Source organism: Elephantulus edwardii, unplaced genomic scaffold, assembly GCF_000299155.1.
Source record: "Elephantulus edwardii isolate Elephantulus edwardi_28Jun2011 unplaced genomic scaffold, EleEdw1.0 scaffold00044, whole genome shotgun sequence".
Classification (NCBI taxonomy): Eukaryota; Metazoa; Chordata; class Mammalia; order Macroscelidea; family Macroscelididae; genus Elephantulus; species Elephantulus edwardii.
Genome location: NW_006399794.1, coordinates 4,571,754 through 4,593,674, shown reverse-complemented (window position 1 = coordinate 4,593,674; position 21,921 = coordinate 4,571,754). Strand labels below are relative to the sequence as shown.

The following is a 21,921-nucleotide window of genomic DNA, read 5'->3' as shown; positions in this document are numbered from 1 at the left end:
TTCTGCCGAAAGCATCCTTGATTACAGCAACTCGGGCTTCTAAATTTGTGTTTTCTATCTGATGCCTATGGCTTTTAGTTTTACTTCAAGGTCTTCTAGTTTTTTTTACTATGGAGTGAGATGCGGATCCTGTTTCAATTTTCTTCAGCAAGATTTCCAGTTTTGCCAGCAATATTTGTTAAATATTAAAGAGGCTGTCACTTTCCCATTTTATGGGTTTCATTATCTTATCAAGTACCAATGGACCATAGATAGATGGTTGATTTCTGAGTTCTTAATTCTGATCTATTTGTCTATATGTCTATTTTTCCAAATGAAACTGGAAATTGTCTTTTCTATCCTCCTGAAGAGTGAATTTAGTAGCTGCACTGGGATTGTGTTGAAACTGTATACTTGAGTTTCCTATTCATGAACATGAAATATTTTTTCATTTTATTAGGTCTCTTATTGTTTTAATGGAAAAACTACAAAACACTTTTCTATGAAACAATAATGAAGACCTAATTAGGGTATTTTAAATGTCATTGTGCTTTTTTTTTGTTTCCTTTTCAGTGTTTTCTTTACTGCTGTAAAGAAATCCAACTGATTTTTCCCCAATTGATTTTTCTATCAGTTGATCTATTCTTCTACTTTGCTGAACTGATCTGTTAAGTCTAAAAGTTTGTGTATTAAGTCTTTAGTTTTCTAAATATACTATCATGCTTTTTTTAATCTATCAAAAAAGACTCTTACATCCATTTTATTTATTCATAACTATCTTGAAAGTCAGCTGTGAGGGACCTCTCAAGAGTACTGAAGAGCAACGATGTCAGACTGGAGACTAAGGTGCACCTGATCCAGGCTATAGTCTTTGCAATTACGTGCTATGCATCAGAGAGCTGGACAGTGAATAGGGTTGATAGAAAGAGAATTGATGCCTTTGAGCTGTGGTGCTGGAGAAGAGTGTTGAATATACCATGGACTGCTAGGAGAACAAACAGGGTTGTCCTGGAGAGGGTGAAGCCAGACTGTTCCCTGGAGTCAAGGACTCTGAAGCTTCGTCTGACATATGTTGGGCATGTTGTAAGGAGGGACTGGTCCTTGGAGAGGGACATCATATTTGGCAGAGTGGAGGGGCGGCGAAGGAGAGGAAGACCTTTGATGAGATGGATCGATTCTGTGACTGGAGAGGTGGGAATAAGTGCATTTGAGATGGCTAGGTTGGCACAGGATAGAAGAACGTATAGAGCTCTTGTACATAGGGTTGCTATGAGTCGCAAGCGACTCAATAGCACATAACAACAACAACAACATCTTGAAAACTATCATGAAAACTTTTTTATCTTGAAAATATTAGGCCCACAGATATAAAATCACCAAAAACCCCCAAATAAACAAAAATTACAATGAGATCCTATGTACCCATTACTCAGATCAATGATAAGACCTTACATAACTATATTATTTTCTCAGAATCAGGAATTAGTACAATACAATTAACTAAACAACAAAACTTGCCACAATTTTACAGTTTCTTAAAAATAATTTTAAATCATATAACATTAATTTTCTTCCTAGTCATGATAGCTAAACTGATCCTATGACATGACTTTTCTGCCTGAACTACTCATTCATAATTGTGGACTCTCAGTGCTTCAGACAGTTGTAGGAGAGGTCAGGAGTAAAGAAAGACTAAGAATTTTATTTTCAGAGTAGAAATCTTTTAGAGCCTCCAACCAGTATCACATAATTTATTAAGAAAGTTATGTTTACAAAGGTTTAGTTCTAATACTCTTTAGAGGTATTCTAAACTGTCTTTGATCTGAGCCATAAGAGCTACTTTTAAAAAATAATGAGTCTGTTTATCATTTGGCAATTATTATTTTCTTTAGGAGATTAAAACTTAATTAACTCCCAGAATTGGTTTGATAAAATTTCTGCTTTGGGGACTTTTAACTTCCCAGAGCTCCCTTTCTAAACCTTTAGCTTCAAATGCTAGTTCCAACCAATCACAAGTGCTCTTATTACTCTGGAGTATAAATGAAAGCTAATTAATGTATACAATTTTTACTATCTCTTAAAAAGACCTTCTTGTGACAGAAGAAATTGTATATTCATAGCAGGTAAACATCATGTAAAAAAGAAGAACCATTTATACATTAAAATTTCAGTACAAGGGAAACCCTGACTGATTCTGATTAAATCAATGGTATCACAAAGTTGGACAGAATCACATGTAGTTTTGTTTTAGGGAGAGGGTTTGGGTTGTTGGCTTTTGTTTGTTTGTTTGTTTTTACAATAGTTCCTTTCATAGGAAGAAGTACCAAATACCGAGCCATCTATCTCACTGATGTGACTGCTTCTAAAAAAAGAGTTAAGACCTGGTTAAAAAATGAATAATACTAAGATTACAGAAAGATCACGGCAAGGCAGTTGTTATTGGTAGGTGTCAGTGAGTCAACTGTGACTCTGAGCTACCCCATGAAAAATAGATCTGAACACTGCCCTATCCTGCACCCATCTCCATCAGGCTTGAGCTCATTATGGTAGTCATGTGTCAGTCCATCCTGTTGGGTGTATTCCTCTCTTTTGCTGACCTTTCTTTTCTAGCCTAAAGTCTTCTTCCAAGGACTAGCCTCTCCTGACAAAATACCCAAACTATGTGAGACAAAGTTTCACCATGTTTACCTCTTTGGAACATTCTGGTTGAAATTCTCCTTGTTTGTTCCTTTGGCAGTCCATGAGAAACTGAGTACTCTACTCCAACATCAAAATTCAAAGGCATGAATCTACTTTTGTTATCTTTATTCATCGTCTAACTTTCAGAATTACAGGAAGCAAATGAAAATAAAATGCCTTGAATCAGATGCACTTTTATCTTTAAACTGAAAGTGTTGCTCTTTAGCACTCTGGAGAAGTCCTTGAGGGTACATTTTCCCAACGTATTACATTGTTTCATTTATTCACTACTGCTACCATAAGTGCTTATTTTGAATCCAAATAAAAATGAACTCCTTGACAACTTCAATCTTTTCTTTATCTATCATGATGTTGCATACTGGTTCAGAGGAAGATATTTGTTTTCTGAGAAACTGAGATGTAACCCATGTAGAAATTTGTCATTTTTTAATTGCTGCTATAAATACTTCAAATCTTCCCTATTTTCAGCAAGCAAGGCTGTGTTTCATCTGCAGGTTCTTGATGAGTCTTTTTCCAAAGCTGATGTCACATTCTTTCTCATATAGTCAGTCTCATTTCTCAAATGATTTTTCAGTATGCAGATTAATAGGTATGTAGAAAGTTATAACCCTGACACACACCTTTGTTGATTCTAAATGATGCCAGATCTATCCAAACAATTGCTTTTAACACAATTAATACAATTCAAACAGATTAAATTTTAAATGAAATTTAAAATTCATTTAAATAAAAGTTAAAATTCATTTAAATGAAATTTAAAATACATTTAAATGAAATTTAAAATCCATTTAAATGAAATTTAAAATGCATTTAAATGAAATCTAAAATTCATTTAAATGAAATTTAAAATTCATTTAAATGAAATTTAAAATAAAATTATCTAATTTATCCATGTGGGTATTTTAAGAAAGCACTGAATTAGTATATTTATGTTAAAATAAGATGGCTGCCCTTTAAGAAGTTTACTTTCTCTGTCCTTTTCCCTACATGAAAGTCTAATTAACACAAAAGTAAATTACTAATCTTTAAGGAACAAATGGCAAATTAACAATACTAGTTGCCAGCTGTCATCAAGTGAATTCCAATTCATAGTGATCCTATGTGTATCAAAGCAGAGTAGAACCATACTCCCTGTAAGATGGCTGGGTTTTCAGAAGTAAATGCCAGGTCTTTCTTCCAATATACCTCTGAGTGAAGCTGAATGATAAACTTTATTTAGCAACTGAACATGTTAACTATTTTGCATAAGAGAGAGGAAATATAAAATCTATTCATTTAAAAATACAACATAGTTACAGAAGCACAAAGATCTGAGGACCTATATTTCAAAAGAAAAGACTAGAGAGATGAGTTAAAGACATATATTCAATTTTACTCAAGGGACTTTCCAATGTTAGGGATAGTCAAAAGGCTAAAACTGCAAGTTTAATTTTGGTAGATGGCTAAGTTAACTGAAAATTTTGTAGTGGGCACAGGGTACTTACCTGACAAAAGAGGATGAACACTGCAGTCTCCAAATTAAAAAAAGACAGAACTAACAAATTAAAAGCTCTATAAACAAATGTATAAGGAACAAATTGAAAGAAATGATGGAATAAAAAAATACTTTATCCAAAAAGGGGAAAGAAAGCAGAGAAAAAACACCATGGTGAATTAAATGGGGGTGGGGTGGGGTGAAGAACCAAAATTGTAAACTTCATTAATCAATATAATTGGTCAATATATCACACCGATCTATTTTAAGAAGTAGCATATGATTAAAACCCTACAATAATGAAGGAAGAAATTTAAGCTGCACTAAAAGCATTAGCAAAAAATAAGGCCCCAGGAACCAATGGGATATGTTTCAAACAATAAACGCAGCTCTGGATGTGCTCACCAAGAAATATGGAAGACAGGAACATGGTCTACTCACTGAAAGAGATACATATCTGTGCCCCTCCCCAAGAAAGATGACCCAACAGAAAGTGGAAATTATCAAATGATATCATTAATATCACATGCAAAGCAAAATCTTGCTGATCATCCAAAAATGGTTAGAAAAGTACATCTACATTAAACTACCAGAAGTTCAAGGTAGATTTAGAAGAAGCTATGGCACTGGGAATATCATTGCTGATGTCAAACAGATCTTGGATAAAAGCAGAGAATACTAGAAGACTATCTCTTTGTGCTAAGTGACTATACTAAGTCATTTGGCTGTTTGGCTCCTATCAAATTATAGCTAACATTGAGAAGATTGGGAATTCCAGAATACTTAATTGTGCTTATGTGAAACCTATACATGGAGTAAAAAGGCGTTGTCTAAGCTGAACAAGGGAACACTCCAGAGTGTAAAATCAAGACAGGCGTGTGCATCATAGGTCTATCTTTTCTCTAAACCTACCCAAGCTGTTAACAGAGCAAATCATTCAAAAAGCTGGAGTTTATGAAGAATGTGGCATCAGGATCAGAGGAAGACACATCAACAACCTTCATAACACAGACAACACAATTATTTCTCACTGAAAGTGAAAAAGACTTGAAGCCCTTGCTGCAACATATCAAAGACTATAGCCTTCAATTTGGATTATAAATCAACAGCAAGAAGACAAAAATCCTCACCACTGGCCCAATAGGCAACATCATGATATACGGAGAAAAGACTTAAATTGTCAACAATTTCATTTTACTTGGATTTATAATCAACATCCTTGATACACCAATAGTCATGAAATCAAACTATATGTTGCACTGGGAAAGTCTGCTGTCAGGGACCTCTCCAAGGTATTGAAGAACTGTCTGAAGCCTAGGGTGTGCCTGATTCAGTACATGGTCTTTTAAATCACCTGTATGTGTCTCAGAGCTGGGCAATGAATAATAAGGATGACAGAGAAAAATCAATGCCTTTGAGTTGTGGTGTCGGAGAAGAGTACTGAATAACCATGGACTGTCAAAAGAATAACTATGTCTTGGAGAAGATGCAGCTGGGTGCTAATTAGATGCAAAGTTGGTGAAGCTTTATCTCATATAATTTGGGCATGTTTTGGGCTGGGGGGCCATTTCTTGGAAAGGGTCATTATACTAGGAAAGGTGGAAAGGTCAGCGAAGAGGAGGAAGACCCTCAATGAGATGGACTGACACAGTGACAGGAGGAATGGACTTATAGAGATGCTAGGACGGTATAGGATAGAACACAGTTCAGAGCATTTGTTTACATGATCATTCTTGACTCAATCATGGCATATAACAACAACATATCAAAAATCTTACTAAGCATGAGTCAAATAAATACAATATACTAGGACTGGCAGACTAGTTAAAAAAATCTGACCAAATAAAGCATATCTCATCACAACCTTATAATATACTACTTATAAGACTCAACTCTGTCACAGGTTGGAACCAACTCATAGCTGACTCTTCAGCTCTGAGATTGTAAATCACAAAGTTTCTGCTGAGAAACCAAAACTTAATCTAACTGATTTCCTTTGTTGGTGATGTTTTTGGCATTTTTGTCACACTGCTTTTAGTATTTCATCCTTATCTTGATTTCGGAGAATCTGACTATGATGTTTTTCTTTTGGGGTCTAGTCTGGAGTTTGCTGAGTTTCTTGAATGAGAATTTCTTCATTCTTCATGATATCTGGGAAGTGTAGATCATAAGGGAAGAGACGGTCCTCCAGTCTCCTGATAGGTGGCTATTAGACTGAACAGCCTGAGAGGTGACACATTTGTGTTCTCACCAAAACTCCCCAAGACTGTGCCACTAGAAGCATATCTTAAATGTAAGACTAAAAGAGTCCTTGAGAAGAATGGAAAAGATAAACAACAAAAACACTAACAAAAAGAAAGCTAGAGCAGCTACACATCCTGGAAAACAGAAAACATTTGCTCACACAAACTCTTTACACAGTATCAGTGTTGTTATATATTGGCGGATGGGAACTGACTCATAATATGGCTGATCCTCCAGCAGGTTTTCAGAGCCTGTAAATCACCAGGAGGAGAATGCCCATCTTTCTCTCAAGGAGTAGGTATATACATTTGAACCACATGCCTTCAGGTTGACAGTGCAATTCCTTATCACTAGGTCACTAGATTTCCCTACACAGAAACATTACTTATACTCAAAAAGTAGAAACAGTAAGAAAGTTTATCAACTGATGAATAACAAAATGTGATTTTGCTATATATCCATACAATCAAATGCAGATTAAGACATGGAAAGAATAAAGATTGATACATCCTTTAATGTATCTAAACCTTGAAAATATTACACTAAGTGAAGGTGGAGGGGAGAGTGGAAATCAACCTCAAAACAATCAAAGACCAAAACCATCCCAAAAACAAAATCCCCCTCATTGACTTTGGGATGAAAATGACTCAAAGCTGACCCTCCAGTGGGCTTTCCTAGCCTGTAAATCTCACAGAAGAAGGAAACTGCTCCTATTTCTCTCAAAGAGTCACTGGTGGATTTGAATTAGCAAAGCAGTGCCATCTCTGGGTTAGCAGGACAATCCCCTTAAAACTACACCCCCAGACCTCTCCTAAGTAAAGGAAGTTATTCCACTTATATGAACTGTGCATAATAGTTAAATTCACAAAAGAAAACTACTACTTATCTAAGGTTGGTAGGGGAAAGATGTATACTTATGTTAATTGGTATAGAGTTTCTTTTTGGGGTGAATAAAATGTTTTGAAATTAGATGTAGGTAGTAGTAACGGTTGACTGTCCGTTATTACCCAGAGTGTATGGGTAATGCAAATATTTAATACACATGGTCATGAACCAAGATGTTCAAAGTTTCTGATTATCAAGGGTATATTGTAAAAGAAATGTGCCAATTTAATGACTCTTAAAAAAGAAAAAAGTCATTACAAACCCTATAGATGACAGTTCTACTCTGACACTCGTGTTGTTGTTGTCAAGTTGGAACCTACTCATAGCAGACCCCTCTAGCGGGTTTTCAGTGGATAAAAATGAGAGATGATTGCTCAGGTTTCTCCAGTAGAGCAGCTGGTGGATTTGATCTGCTTGCCTTTGGGTTGGCAACACAACTGTTACTCGTAGACCACCAGATCTCCCAATAATTTGAGATGATTTGGCAGTAGTTAGTGATGGTTTATAATCGAATATATTAGAGATCACTGAACTGTATTTCCAAAGAATAATTTCATGGTATAACAATTACATTTCAGTAAAGCTGTTACTGGGGGGAAAAGAAAAAGCTCCAATAAAAGTTTGGCTAATTATCCTTTGTGGAGGATAGGGAACAGAACTGGTTTTCTGAGTTTTGATAATGCTCAGATTTTTTATATGGGAATACTGGTTAGTTTACCGAATTTAAAGTCTTCAAGATGTTTATAATCTGTGTACATACCTTTTTGTGTCTTATATCTCAATAAAAAGTTAATTTTGAAACAAACTGACAGACAAATACATACCAACAGGTGGACCTGCTGGCACAACACATTTCTTCTCCACTCGTGTAGCAGGCAGTGCATTCTGGTTCTTAGCAAGATTTTCCTGAATTAACTCCTGAACTCTGGCTTCATTAATCTTTGGAAAAGGAAGAATATGAACTCGCAAGTGTGATCCTTCTGTTGGACGTGGCACTTTCTGGAACGCCATGTGAGGGTTTGGATTCTCCTACAATATCAGACACAGGTAAAATTATTCAACACCTTAAATAACAACAATAGAAAGTCAGGAAGGGAGTTGGAGTTTAAGGAAACACAAATTGGAAAATATATATGCTATGAGATACAGATGACCAGATTCTTAGGCCTTTTTTCACTAAGTTTCTAGATCCTACCATATCTTTGTTGATTTCTTATCTCCTTACACTCTTAAGTGTCTGAATAAATATCATAGGGCTAAGTCCTTCAAATTCTTTTACCTTGGAAATGCTTTCTAATCGCACCTCCTTCCTTCAAGAGCACATCTAGTCTCATATCTTTATATAATAAAAATAGCAATGAATCAGAAATGTATGCCTACAGTCAGATTTTCTTCTCTCCAAAACAAAGTAGGTGTCATCGTCACTTCTGACTCATTGCAACCTCATGTGCAGTGAGTTACCTACATGCGAGAGAGTAGATTGTGCTCCATATGATTTTCAATGCCTGGTGCTTGGAAATAGATTGCCAGGTCTTTCTTTCCAAGTGTGTATGGGTAGACTCAAACTACTACCCTCATAAGTTTAAATATTTATATCACCCAGGGACTCCTTTTGAACTCCAGACAAATGTACTCAACTGCCTACATGTATTATTTCCATTAAACTAAAAATACACCTTAAACTTATGTCCAAAATAAAGCTCAGAAACTTTTCCAGCCTCCAAATCTACTCTTCCTATAATCTTCCCCATTTCACTAAATGACATATTTAATTTTTCAGTTACTGCGAGCATCCTTTAAAACAAGAAAAATCCTTTTTCTAACATAAATTATTCAGTGTTATAGATTAAACACAGAGTTAACTCATATATTCCAAGGGAATACTGTCATCACCATCATCATCATCATCAATTAAAGACATCATCAATAATAAGACACAGACTAGGAGAAATGCATATAAACAACAAAAGATGGGTGCTTGAAAAAAATTTCAAAAAGGAAAAAGTAGATAATCAGTTAGAGAAGATGAATTAGTCCAAGAATAAAAATAGGAAGGATTCAGAAAAATAAAGCTAACCTATTCTATAAAAAATTTTAAGAATAATTAAACTTCATCAGTAACAAAAGAACCTTAATCAAAAGCAAGTAAGATGCCATCAGAGTAGTAGACATTACCGAATATGATAATTACAAGTGCTGGCCAGAATTTGGAATAATGATACTCTCTCTGGCCAGTTGCTTAAGAGAGTGAAAATTTATAACTTTGGAGAAGAATTAATAAAATTTAATTAAGTGAAGATATGCATAAATTTTATTCAAAAATCCACACTACACTATGTTCCTTGGAAAATGAAGTAATGTGTTATATAAAATGTATAAGAATGTTTTGAACCGAACTATTTATAACAGTGAAAAACTGAAATGAAGTATCCACTAATGGGACAACAAATGAGTAAATTATGGCAGATTCACAGTAGAAAACAATACAGCAATTAAAATGAATTTACTGGGGTTACACAGATATTTCTCAAAATCATGTTGAGTGAAAATATATATTAAAGCATATGTGCAACATTAAATAAGACAAAAAAATTAACAAGACTACAAACTGTTTGGTTACAAATGCACATGTAGTAAAATCATATATATGAAATCATGTCTGGGAATGATAAGATCACATTTAGGAGGTTACCTAAAGAAAGAAATAAAGAGGTAAAATAAAAAAAATGGTTTACACAGAGCACTGTGCTATATTTATTTAGTGAAAAGGATTATATAAAAATAACGTTAAAAGCTAGCAAGCCCATGTGGTGAACACACAGTGCATTTTTCTCCATTCCAGCATTTTATAACGACATTGATTTTAATGTCCCAAAGGAGAAAATACCAATTAGTTACATTGAAACACACATACTAAAAAAACCAAATCCATTGCTGTCAATTACAAATCATAGTATATGCCTACAGAATCCAGTAGAAGAGACAATCATATAATATTACAGGGTGCTACTGGAAACTAAGGGAGCTCTGGTGGCCAAGTGGTGAGAATCTGCACTGCAATCCTGAAGGCATGAGGTTCAAATCCTCCAGCTGATCTGCAGGAGAAGGAAGGGCAATTTCCTTATATGTGATTACTGCCTCTGAAAACCCACTGGAGAGTCAATTATGGTCCTTTCTGTCTCAATAGTACACAACAACAACAAATAGAAACTGAGCTTAAAGTGTTTACTGCAGAAGGTCAAAGATTGCAACATTCAATATGATGGCAGCTCAACATCAAGAAAACAGAGAACCTCACCACTGGGGCAAAAAGTTATATCATGACAGACCGAGGTTATTGATGATTTCATTTTGTTTGGCTCCACAATCAACACTTTTTGCCACTAGCATTCAGGAAATCAAAAAACAAGTTGCATTTGGAAAGTTTTCTGTCAGGGACCTTCCAGAGCGTTTGAGTCAAGTTTGGTTAATAGGGTACGTAATCACTGTGTCATCAACACTCCCTAAACATATATAACAACATATCAATTTAAGAAAAAGCAAGTAAAATGAAAACAACGAGAGAGTCAGTTAATATTTGAAAATCATTCTTATTGATAAGAAAATTTATACCCATTCTCTTCTCCAAGCAGGGAGTCTTTCTGTTCTTTATCATCCTTTCCATTAATTTTTGGATTTTCACAATCCTAATGATTTGTCCAAAAGACAGAGAAACAGAAGCCTCTTGTGTAGGCAAACAGGATGTGGTGGGCAAGCCTTAGTATTTAAAACTTGGATTTGTCCTGCCTGGAGATGAGCCTTTAGCCTGGCACAGTTGGCTCCTGGTAGTTAAGTTTTTATGAATTACTTGATATCTGAAGGGAAATTGGGCATTTCTGATTGTGTTAGCAATCAAGTATAAGCTGATTAATTGTCTTTGATTATGTTTACAAAATCAGTGGTGGATGCGAAGGTGATTAACCATATCTGCTCTCCTTTAAAATCAGTTGTGGGTGGGAGCTGATTATCTTATCTCTGATTTCATTTATTATCAGCTGTGGTTGGGAAACTTCTTGTGTAGGCAAACAGCATCTGTTGGGTGGGGCTTTGTATTTGAAAACTGTCTTGGTGCTGCCTGGGGGTGAGCCTTTAGCTTGGCACAGTTGAATCCTGAAGGGTAAATGTTTTTTATTTACTTGAAAGCTGGGCATAAACTGTCTAGGTGTTTCTGGTTGTGTTAGCAAACAAGTTTAAGCTGATTAAATGTCTCTGATTTCATTTATAACCAGTGGTGGGTGGGCAGCCTCTTGTGTAGGCAAACAGGATCTGGAGGGCAGGTCTTTGTATTTAATAGTCTGATGGGCCCAAGGGTTGTGGCCCTTGGCCTGATATTAATATTGTTTGGAAAGAAGTTGTTCTAAGTGGTGCAGCACTTGTCTGTCAGTTTGCTGTACTGAGATTACTTGCGGTTGTTGTGATACTGAAATCTGTGCTACTAGTATGTCAAATGTCAAATGGGTTTCCCATCATGAACAGGTTTTGGTGGAGCTCCCTGATTAAGAAGACTAGGAAGTAGTATGGGCCATCTACTTCCTAAATAACAAAGTTTTGAAACTTCTATGAACACTAAACAAAGAGGATAGTTATAGTAGTGTAATGGTAGATCCCAGATTGAAAGTCAGCTGAAATGAGGAAAATCAGTAACAAATATCGTTTAACAACTGGAACATGAAATGTTCATAGCTTGAATGTTGGAAAACAGGAAATTGTTATAAATTAAATGGAATGCATGAATAATGACATACCAGGTACTGGCGAGATGCAAATGACCAGCTTCAGTCACTTTGAATCAGATAAGCATATGGTATACTATGCCAGGAATGAAAAACAGGAAGAATCATGCTGCACTCATAGTAAAAAAGTCAATTTCAAGTTCTATCATGAAATATAATGTTGTAAGTGACAGGATAATATCCATAAGCATACAAAGACCTGTAAACATGCCCATTATTCAAATATATGCTCCTACATCTAGAGCCAAAGGGAAGAAATTGAGAATTTTTACCAACTTTTGCAGTATGAAATTGACTGAACATGCAATCAGGATGCATTACTGATAATTGGTGACTGGAATGCAAAAGTAGGAAACAGTGAGAAAGGAAGAGTAGATGGAAAATATGGGCTTGATGATACAAATGAAGCTGGAAATAGAATGACTAAATTTTGTATTTACAATGATTTATTCATTACAAATACTTGTTCTAAAAGAGATAAAAGATGACTTTACATGTGGATTTCACTGAATGGGCTGCATAGGAGTCAGACTGACTACATTTGTGGAAGAAATCATTGGAGAAGCTCAATATTGGCAGTCAGAACAAGGCCAGGAGCAGACTGCAGGTCAGAACATCAATTACTCATATTCAAGTTCAAATTGAGGCCAAAGGAAATGAAAAATAAATCCACAAGAACCAAAAAGTGCTCTTGAATGAAATCCATCTAAATTTCATGATCATATTAAGAATAGGTTTGAGGCACTGAACATCAATGAGAGAACAGATGGATGAGTTGTGGGATGGTATCAAGGATACCATCCATGGAGAAAGCAAAAGATCATCACAAAAACAGAGGAGAAGAAAAAAAAATCGAAATGCGTATCAGAAGTGATTCCAAAGATTGCACTGGAGTGTCAAGAAGCCAAATCTAAAGGAAAACATGTTGAAGTGAAAGAGCTGAACAAACTATTTCAAAGGGCAGCTCAGAAGGACAAAACAAAGTATTATAATGGAATGTGCAGAAAGTTGGAATTGGAGAATAAAATGGGAAGAACTCGCTTTGCATTTCACAAGTAAAAAAGAACTGAAAGCAAATTTAACCCTTGTATTGCACTATTGAAAGATGTTATTGGCAATATATCAAATAACCCAGAAAGAATCAAAAGAAGATAGAATACACAGAGTCACTATACTAGAAAGAATTGATTGATATGGAAAAATTTCAGGAAGTACTGTATGAACAGAAGCCAACTGCAATGAAGGAAAAAGTAGAAGCTGCATCAAAGGCACTGGCAAAAAATAAAGACCCAGGAATTGATGGGATATCAACTGACTTGTTTCAATTAACAGATGCAGCCTTGGATGCACTCTCTAGTTTATGACAGGAAATCTGAAGGACAACTGTCTGGCCAATGGACTGGAAGAGGTACATATTTGTTCCCATTCCTAAGAAAGGGGACCCAATTGAATGTGGAAATTATTAAACAATATCATTAATATCAGATGCAAGCAAAGTACTGCTGAAGATCATTCAAAAATGGCTAGAACAGTACATAAATAGGGAACTGCCAGAGGTTCAAGCAGGATTTAGAAGAGGTCATGGCACCAGGGATATCATTGCTGATATCAGATGGATCCTTGTTGAAAGTAAGGGATACAAGAAGAATGTGTATTTGTGCTTTACTGACTATGTAAAGACATTTGACTGGGTGAATCATGACAAGTTGTGGCCTCTTCTAGTACTGAATAACAGTCTGGAAATCCAGTGGAGTGATCTTATTAGTTGCACCTTCCTTGACAGCAATGACTTTTAAATAGCATGTTTAAAGAGCCCTGGTGGGAAAGTAACATAATGGCATATTGGCAATTCAAATCCATCAGCTATTCAGAGGGAGAAAAGATAAGCAGTACGCTCCTGCAAGGATTTACAGCCTCATAATTCCAAGGGAGGGTCTCCAGGCCCCAGATCTGACTCACAGCAGTGAGATTAGTACCTTTGAATTTTGTATTAGTTCCTGCTTATCTGCCCTTATTTTTCAAATTTAGTTTTAAATTTATGTTCATAAGGAACTCATCACATTAGTAGTTTTCATTCCTGTATTTATTCTTTGAAACCATATCGTCAAGATTTGTGTTAGGTGCTGTTGAGTTGATAAAGTATAGGGATCCCAACAAACAACAGATTAGAAATCTGCTCTATTGTGAACTACCTTCTCTGCCATAATCAATTCCACTGCTTCAATCACGATGTCAATGCATCTCTATGAGAGTCTTTCTCTCTTTCGCAGGATGATGTCTTTTTCCAACTACTGGTGCTCTTTATGACATGTTCAAAGTATGAGAAATGAAGTCTCACTGTCTTTGTCTCTAATGAGCACCCTGGGTGCACTTCCTCCAAGAGAGATGTAATGTACTTGTTCTTTTGGCAGTCTATGGAATATTCAACTCTTTTTCGCCAAAACCACAATTCAATGGCTCCAATTCTTCTTCATTCTTGCTTATGCATTATCTAATTTTCAAATACAAAGCAACTGGGGAAAAAAATGGCTTGAGACTGGCACCCTTAGCCTTCAAACTGGCATCCTTGCTCTTTCACTTTAGCATTTTAAAGACACCCTTAACAAAAGATTTGCCCAATGCAATAAGTTTTTTGATTTGTTGGCTGTTTCTACTATGGGTATTGAGATGGTGGATCAAAGTAAATGGAATCCTCTCTAATACTTCTATCCTTTTTCCATCTTGTGGCTAATTTAACAAGCAAATTATCAGGCCTTTTTTCTTAAGTTTGGCTGAATCTGAAAGCTACTCTGAAATCTGTTTATCATCATTACAACATCTAAGTCACTACTGATATGGTAGCTTTACATGAGGTGCAGGAGGCAAATCTGGGCTTCTTATAGGGAAGATCAGAATTCTATCCCAGACTAGCTATTCCTCACTCCAAAAGGCTAGGACACTATTCATTATATATTTTATGGCATTTTATCTTGCTTCTCAACCTTACGCTTTCTCTCAAGATTCTTATGTTATGCAATCAGCTACATATATTTGCCTAATAGGAAAAGTATTACCCAATTCAGGTGTAAATAAAAATCACATCTTAAAGCTTTTTTAATTTGTTTTAAGTAGTATTGTGCTTCTGATGAACAATCTGAAACATTATTAGCCAAATTCATATACATTTAGAATTAGAAGTCCATTATTTTTCTAATATGGTTGGAAAAAAGTTCAAAGTTGATGTTTATTCCATAGTTGCACAGAAGCTCTATATAAAAATATAGATTATGTTAAAAGTTAAATTATGTATTTTTTCACTATGTTTAAAAGATTTAAAAATTGCTTATTTCCCCAAATCTAATGACTTTTCTGATTATTGTGTCTGTGCACTGCTGCCCTCTAATGGGTAATATAGTAAATGTAAAAAGGACATGGGCCACCTAAAGCCCAATGCTGTCACATAAAGACTTCTGAGAAAACAGCAGTAATGAGTGAGATGTTTAAGGGTCATCATTGTACTCAGAGAAAAATGTGGCCTTATTTACACATCCACGTGCACTGGATTTATAATAGTACTTACTGAGCTGATTAAAAACTGTAGCACAATTCTATTACAAAAATGTTCCTTGTTGAAATTAGGATATTCAATACTTTCCAATAGCAATGCAGCAGTTAAATTTTCATGTTTGGTTTCATAAAAATGTAAGTATAAAACAACAATCAGGGATCCATATAACCAAACACAATAAACATGGCAAAAATTATGTCCAAGGCAATCAAAATAAACTGCCCAAGGAAGCCAACAAAAATCACTATCTTTTGGAGAGAATTTTTAAAATGAACAATGATTTTCAAGGAATGGTCCCTGTAACCTTGGAGGTATCACAATTTTCTCATACTTAAAAAAGATCCAAAACAAACAAACAAACAAAAAAACACGTTAAAGATCCTGAACCACCTGGGCTAAAATACAGACTTTTTTTTTCTCCTTTCCTTTTCTCTTGAGTGGCGGAAGAACAATGAGTAGATTATATAAGAATAAGCCTAGGGCTTATAGAAAACAAGGCAGAGAATGTCTGTGAACTAGTAAATGTTAAATAAACCCAAACTATACCACATTGAAAATTTACAGGAGAAAATAAATTCTTCCTATATAATTGCAGCTATGAATGGTAAATCAATGTGGTCTTTAAAAACAACAGGCACATCTGATTGGATTTAAGGTGAAATTTTACACACAAATTAATTTCTCATTAAATGATTTTTATGAAAACTAATATTGGTTTCACTCCTCACAATATATAATCAATCTTATATTTGTTGTCCTGGTTCTACCATTTCCAGTACTATAGATTTCCTGCCCCAATCCCTTCTCATCTTTGCTTGAAGTCAATTTTTTTACCATTTAGTCTTTTATAGTGTATGAGGAAGAGCCTGTGTTGATGAAGGAAGAAGTTCAAGCTGCTCTGAAAAACTGGCAAAAACAAGGTCTCAGGAATTGACAGCATACCTATTGGCATATTTCAACAAATAGATGCTCTCCTGGATGTGCTCACCAAGTTGTGCCAAGAAATCTAGAGGACAACTGACTGGAAAAGATTGATATTTGTTCCCATTCCAAAGAAAAGTGATTCGACAGAGTGTGGCAATTATCGAACAATATTATTAATATCACCTGTATGCAAGATTCTGCTAAAATTGATCCAAAAATTACTGAAACATCAACAGAAAACTGCCAGAAGTGCAGGCAAGTTAGATAGATTTTGGCTGAAAACAGAGAGTACCAGAGGAATGTCTATCTGTGTTTCATGGATTATGCAAAGGCATTCTGACTCTGTAGATCATAACAAACCGTGGCTAATTCTGAGAAGAACGGGCATCTCTGAACACCTGAATGTGCTTACACTTTGACCAGGAAGCAGTCATCAGAGCACAGCAAGAAAAAACCACATGGTTCAAAATTAAGAAAGGAGTACATTAGGGAATGTGAATCCCAGAACACTTGATCGTGCTAATGCGAAACCTATACTTGGACAAGGAGGGAATCATCAGAACAGAGCAAGGAAACACTGCATGGTTCAAAATTGGGAAGGGTATGCCAGGGATGTGTCCTATTTCCATACTTTTTCAATCTATATGCAGAACAGATTATCTGGAAGGCAGGGCTCTATAAGGAGAAATGTGGTATCAGGTTTGGAGGAAGACACATCAACAACCTACATTATGCAGATAACACAATTCTGCTTCCTGAAACTGAGGAGGACCTGAAGTGCATGCTGCAGAAAGTCAATGACTACAGCCTTTAATATAGATTGAGAAAAGATTGTCACCACTGGGCCGATTGGCTGCATCATGATAGAAGATAGATGACAGAGAAAAGATTGAGATTGTTAATAGCTTCAGTTTGCTTGGCTCAACAATCAACACTCTTGGTACCAGCAGCCAGGCAATTAAAAGATGAACTACATAGGGAAAGTCTGCTGTCAGAGACCTCTCTGAAGAGCAACAATGGCTGGCTGGAGACTAAGGTGTGCCTGATCTAGGCCACAGTCTTTGCAATTACCTGCTGTGCATCAGAGAGCTAGACAATGATGAGGGATGATAGAAGGAGAACTAATGCCTTTGAGCTGTGGTGCTGGGGAAGATTACTGAATATACCATGGACTGCTAGAAGAACAAACAGGTTCTTCCTACAGAGGGTGAGACGGCTACTCCTTGGAGGCAAGGATTCTGAAGCGTCATCTAACATACTTTGGACATACTGCAATGAGGAACCTCTCCATGGAGAGGGACATCATGCTTGGGAGAGTGGAGGGACAGCACAAAAGAGAAAAACCCTCAAAGACATGGACTGATTCAGTGACTGGGCTAATGGGGGTAGGTGTGTCAGAGACAATGAGACTGGTACAGGATAGAGCAGGATTTACACAGGAAAATGTGAGGATGGCACATGACTGAACAGAGTTCAGATCTCTCTTGTTCATAGGATCACTACGGTGGTACTTGACTTGACAGAATCAAAGAACATATTCACCCAAACATTAAAGACTTTGAATGTCAAAGTAGACAAATTACAGAAGGATTTCTTAGGAGTAGAAAGAATAGCTATATAGATGTGCTGCTGGTAGTCTGTATGGTACAGTTTATCTCGAATGCATTTAGTCCTTTGCCCTTCCTTCATTCCACCTTTCTATACCCTTTCTCTACCAAAGTATCCAAATGCTTTTTTAAAGGCTTAGGCAGTGTAAAGAGAAAAGTACCAAAATACAATTAAAATCCACAAAGTTCGAATTACGGAAACCTCAGTACTTAGCATTACAAAGGAATGGGGAGAAGAGACTGGAGAATTAAAGTTAGATTTCTGAGGTACTTAGAGTACTTTAAAAAGAGTGAGGTACTTTAAAAAGTAGTAATGTACTTTCAAGTGAAAATGTACACATTCCATACTTCAGTGCAAAAAAAGGATAAATATTTACAATGAAATAACCAGGTCTCAATTATAAACTAATAATAAGGAAAAAGTTAATTTAGATGGTTGGATTTTTGCTTATCAATAGAGAATTTTAGAAATGTGGTAAAATAATGGACTAGTTAAAAATAGAACCATCTGGAATATTTTCTTTGATTGACACCCTGCCTCCTCTTTCCCCTACAACTTCCTGACTGGCTCAAGAAAGTAACCTTACCATCATGTCTTGCTCTTTAACTTTGCCAAATATTTACTTTAGGAATGTTGATACTAATGTAGACTGTAGAATCTTAGAACAAGGAAATAACCTTAAGAAATTCTGATAAAAATTCATTGAGGTATTCCCATATTTTTTACAGATTATATGTACCCTCTTCTCAAGAATATTAAAACGAATCATATACCTGCTCATCGCCTAGTACTTGTTTGTTGTTGAGTCAAAACTGACCCAACAGAGGCAATAAATTGCTGGGAGGAGAATGCCCATCCTTCTCCTGTGGAGCAGCTTGTGGATTCAAAACACACACTTTTGGGATGGCAGTGCAGTTTCTTAACACTAGGCCACAAGAGCTCATCACTAGTAGGTGCTTATCGATCACTGGTGGCACAAGGATAAAGCACTTAGCTGCTAAAAAAAAAGTTGACAGTTTGAACCCAAAAGTCATCATACAGGAGAAAGCTATGACAGTCTGCTTCAATAAAGACTTTTAAGTTGTTGAGTACTACAATCAAGTCAACTGCAATTCAGAGCGACCCTATGCACAGCGATCTGAACCTTCTCCTGCTGTGTGCCTGTTAAATATTTGAGGTGCTTAAAGAGTGAGGTACTTTACAAAGTGGTAAAGTTTGATATCCTTCTCCAAGGATTGGTCCTACTTAACAATATACTTGGATCCATAAGGAAACTATGTCCAATATTGTTCTTGTGTACTGTCGAGTCAGAACTGACCCATAGCTGACGCTCTAACAGGTTTACAGAGGCACTTAATTGTGCAGAAGGAAATTGCCCATCCTATTCCTGTGGAACAGCTAGTAGATTCAAACCATGTGCCTTCAGGATTGCAGCACAGTTTCTTACCACTAAGCCACTTGATGTCAATGGGCTTGGTTTTGGAGTAGGTGCTTAATAAATACAAATGAAATGTATTGAATTAAATGAAATAGAATTGGATTCTGGAAATAAAGTACAATAAAGACTCAAGAAATGTAGGGTAAATGTAAAAAGTTATTTCTTTCTACTATTTAGTATACAACCTTCAACATGATTGCTTTAAAAAGGTCATTCTAAATGACTAGGGTTATTCATTTTACGTTTTCCTTTAAGAAAGTAAAATGTATTTTTCTAAATACAGGCACACACATTCATGTGTCTTTAACCTGTGTATCATTCTTCTGAACTCTCCATCACGATATATAAATTCTAGAAACTGTTTACACAATCTTGGCATTTAAATGCTTAACACTGGCGCCTACATATATTGGATGCTTAGTTCTTTAATAGAGACAAACTTCTATCAGTATTCCAACTGTAGCCACTGACTGGATATAAAATTTTACTTTTGTAGTGGGATTGTCTTATAAAGATCTAAGGAATAAAAATTCAGTTATTAAAGGGAAGTCTCAAGCTCTAACTCCCACTTGAGGTTTTGCTTCAATAAATCACTTCTAACAGGCAAGCTTAAAAAAAAATCTTCCACTTCCTCATACATAAACACCTGTACTTCTCCCCTAGGATTGTTTTTATGATTGAATGAGAAAGGAGGTTAAAGTGCCAATGCACAAAGTAAAACATCAATCACTGGAAAGATCACTTTTTAAAAATCAGAAATGAGCCATCCTAATGAAGTCAATGAAATTGAATAGATAAAAAGTTTTGGGTTTAAAACTGAATTCCATAATTTAATAGCCATATAATTCTGAGCCAATTTCTCCAGTAAAATGGGGGTAATGGTAGCTATCTTACATTGTTGATGTGAAGACTGATATATGACTGAACCTCATGTCTGGTTCATTGTGTTAACCACCCAATAGTTCTTAATTTTACAAGTTTAATAGAAATCTCTCAGGTGCCAATGCTATTGTATAAGTTCTACATGTCGATCATAAATGGCACAGATCAGACAGAACATATAGTTTCTCTCTAATGGAATTTTTTTTTTTAATTTCAGCACATTAATCAGGAAAGGCATTTATTATACAGGGCAAAGTCTTATTTGAAGTTTAGGGTATCAGCCAAAAAGATTTGCAAATAACTTGAAATGTGGTCAGTTAATAAATGAAATAAAGACCTTGGCATGCAAGTAACTGAAAATCATTTATTGCGCTTTTGCTAAGCCAATGTGCTATGATTTATAATGTGATATACTTAGGGATATGAAAGTATTGCTCTTAGTGAAGAAAATAATAACTAACATACCACTTATGTTTAGTCATTCAAGACAGAAACTAAATATATCTTTTGACAGGCAAAAGAAGAATATGGATAATTTCTTTCTATAATAAATAATAGTATTGTTTCTTTTATGTTACAAATGTACAAACGCACACACTCTCACATACACTGTGGCACAGTGGATAAAAGGACTGATCATCAGAAGATTGGTAGTTCAGTTGTAACAGTCACTTCATTGAAGAAAAATGGGTAGTTTCATTACGTTAAGTTTTACAATCTCAGAAACATGATGGAGAGTGAAATGAATTGGAATTGACTAAATGGCAGTGAGATTTTTGTTCTCTCTTATTAATATTTTGCTTTTTAATATATGTACATATGTAAAGATACACATTCATGATTAAAGTTGCAAAAGCTGGCACTACTATGAAAATATAATACATAAGGAAAAAATATGTCAAAGAAGAAAATATGTCACAGAAAAAAAAAGTGATTTCTTAGAAAAAGGTTAAGACTGTTCTCTTTCACGGTGGAAAACTTGCAAAACCCCATGAAACAAAGCCACTTATCAATTTCCCACTTTACTTTTAGGACTCATAAGTAATCTCTGGCAATTGAAAAAATATTACAACTTAAGAATCTCCAAATTATTTGCCACCACTATTTAGATGAGAATATTTTAAAAGGAACTATAATTTGTTTGAATAAAGACTTATCAACAACCTATGTTATGCAGATGACACAACCTTGGTTGCTGAAACTGAAGAGGACCTGAAGTAAGGACTGTAGTCTTCAATATGAATTGAAACTCAACATCAAGGAGACAAATATTCTTATAATTGGGCCAAATGGCAGTACCATGATGGATGGAGAAGAGACTGAGGTTGTTAATAGTTATAGTGTGCTCAGCTCCACAATCGACACTCGTGGTAGTCAGAAAATCAAAAGATAAATGGCGCTGGGAAAGTATGCTCTCAGGGCAGATTTTTACTCATTAGTTTCTGTGGTCACCTGCCAACTTGTTTAT

The 21,921-nt window shown here is 35.6% G+C and overlaps 1 protein-coding gene across 1 annotated transcript in view; it reads right to left on the bottom strand.

Annotated features, from left to right (window-relative positions):
* SBF2 (SET binding factor 2) overlaps nucleotides 1–21,921 on the bottom strand; it is a 510,367-nt gene that overhangs the window by 228,387 nt on the left and 260,059 nt on the right. The window contains exon 14 of the mRNA XM_006885420.1: nucleotides 8,107–8,311. Within this exon, the coding sequence (XP_006885482.1) occupies nucleotides 8,107–8,311 (205 nt within the window). The remainder of the gene's footprint in view (nucleotides 1–8,106; nucleotides 8,312–21,921) is intronic.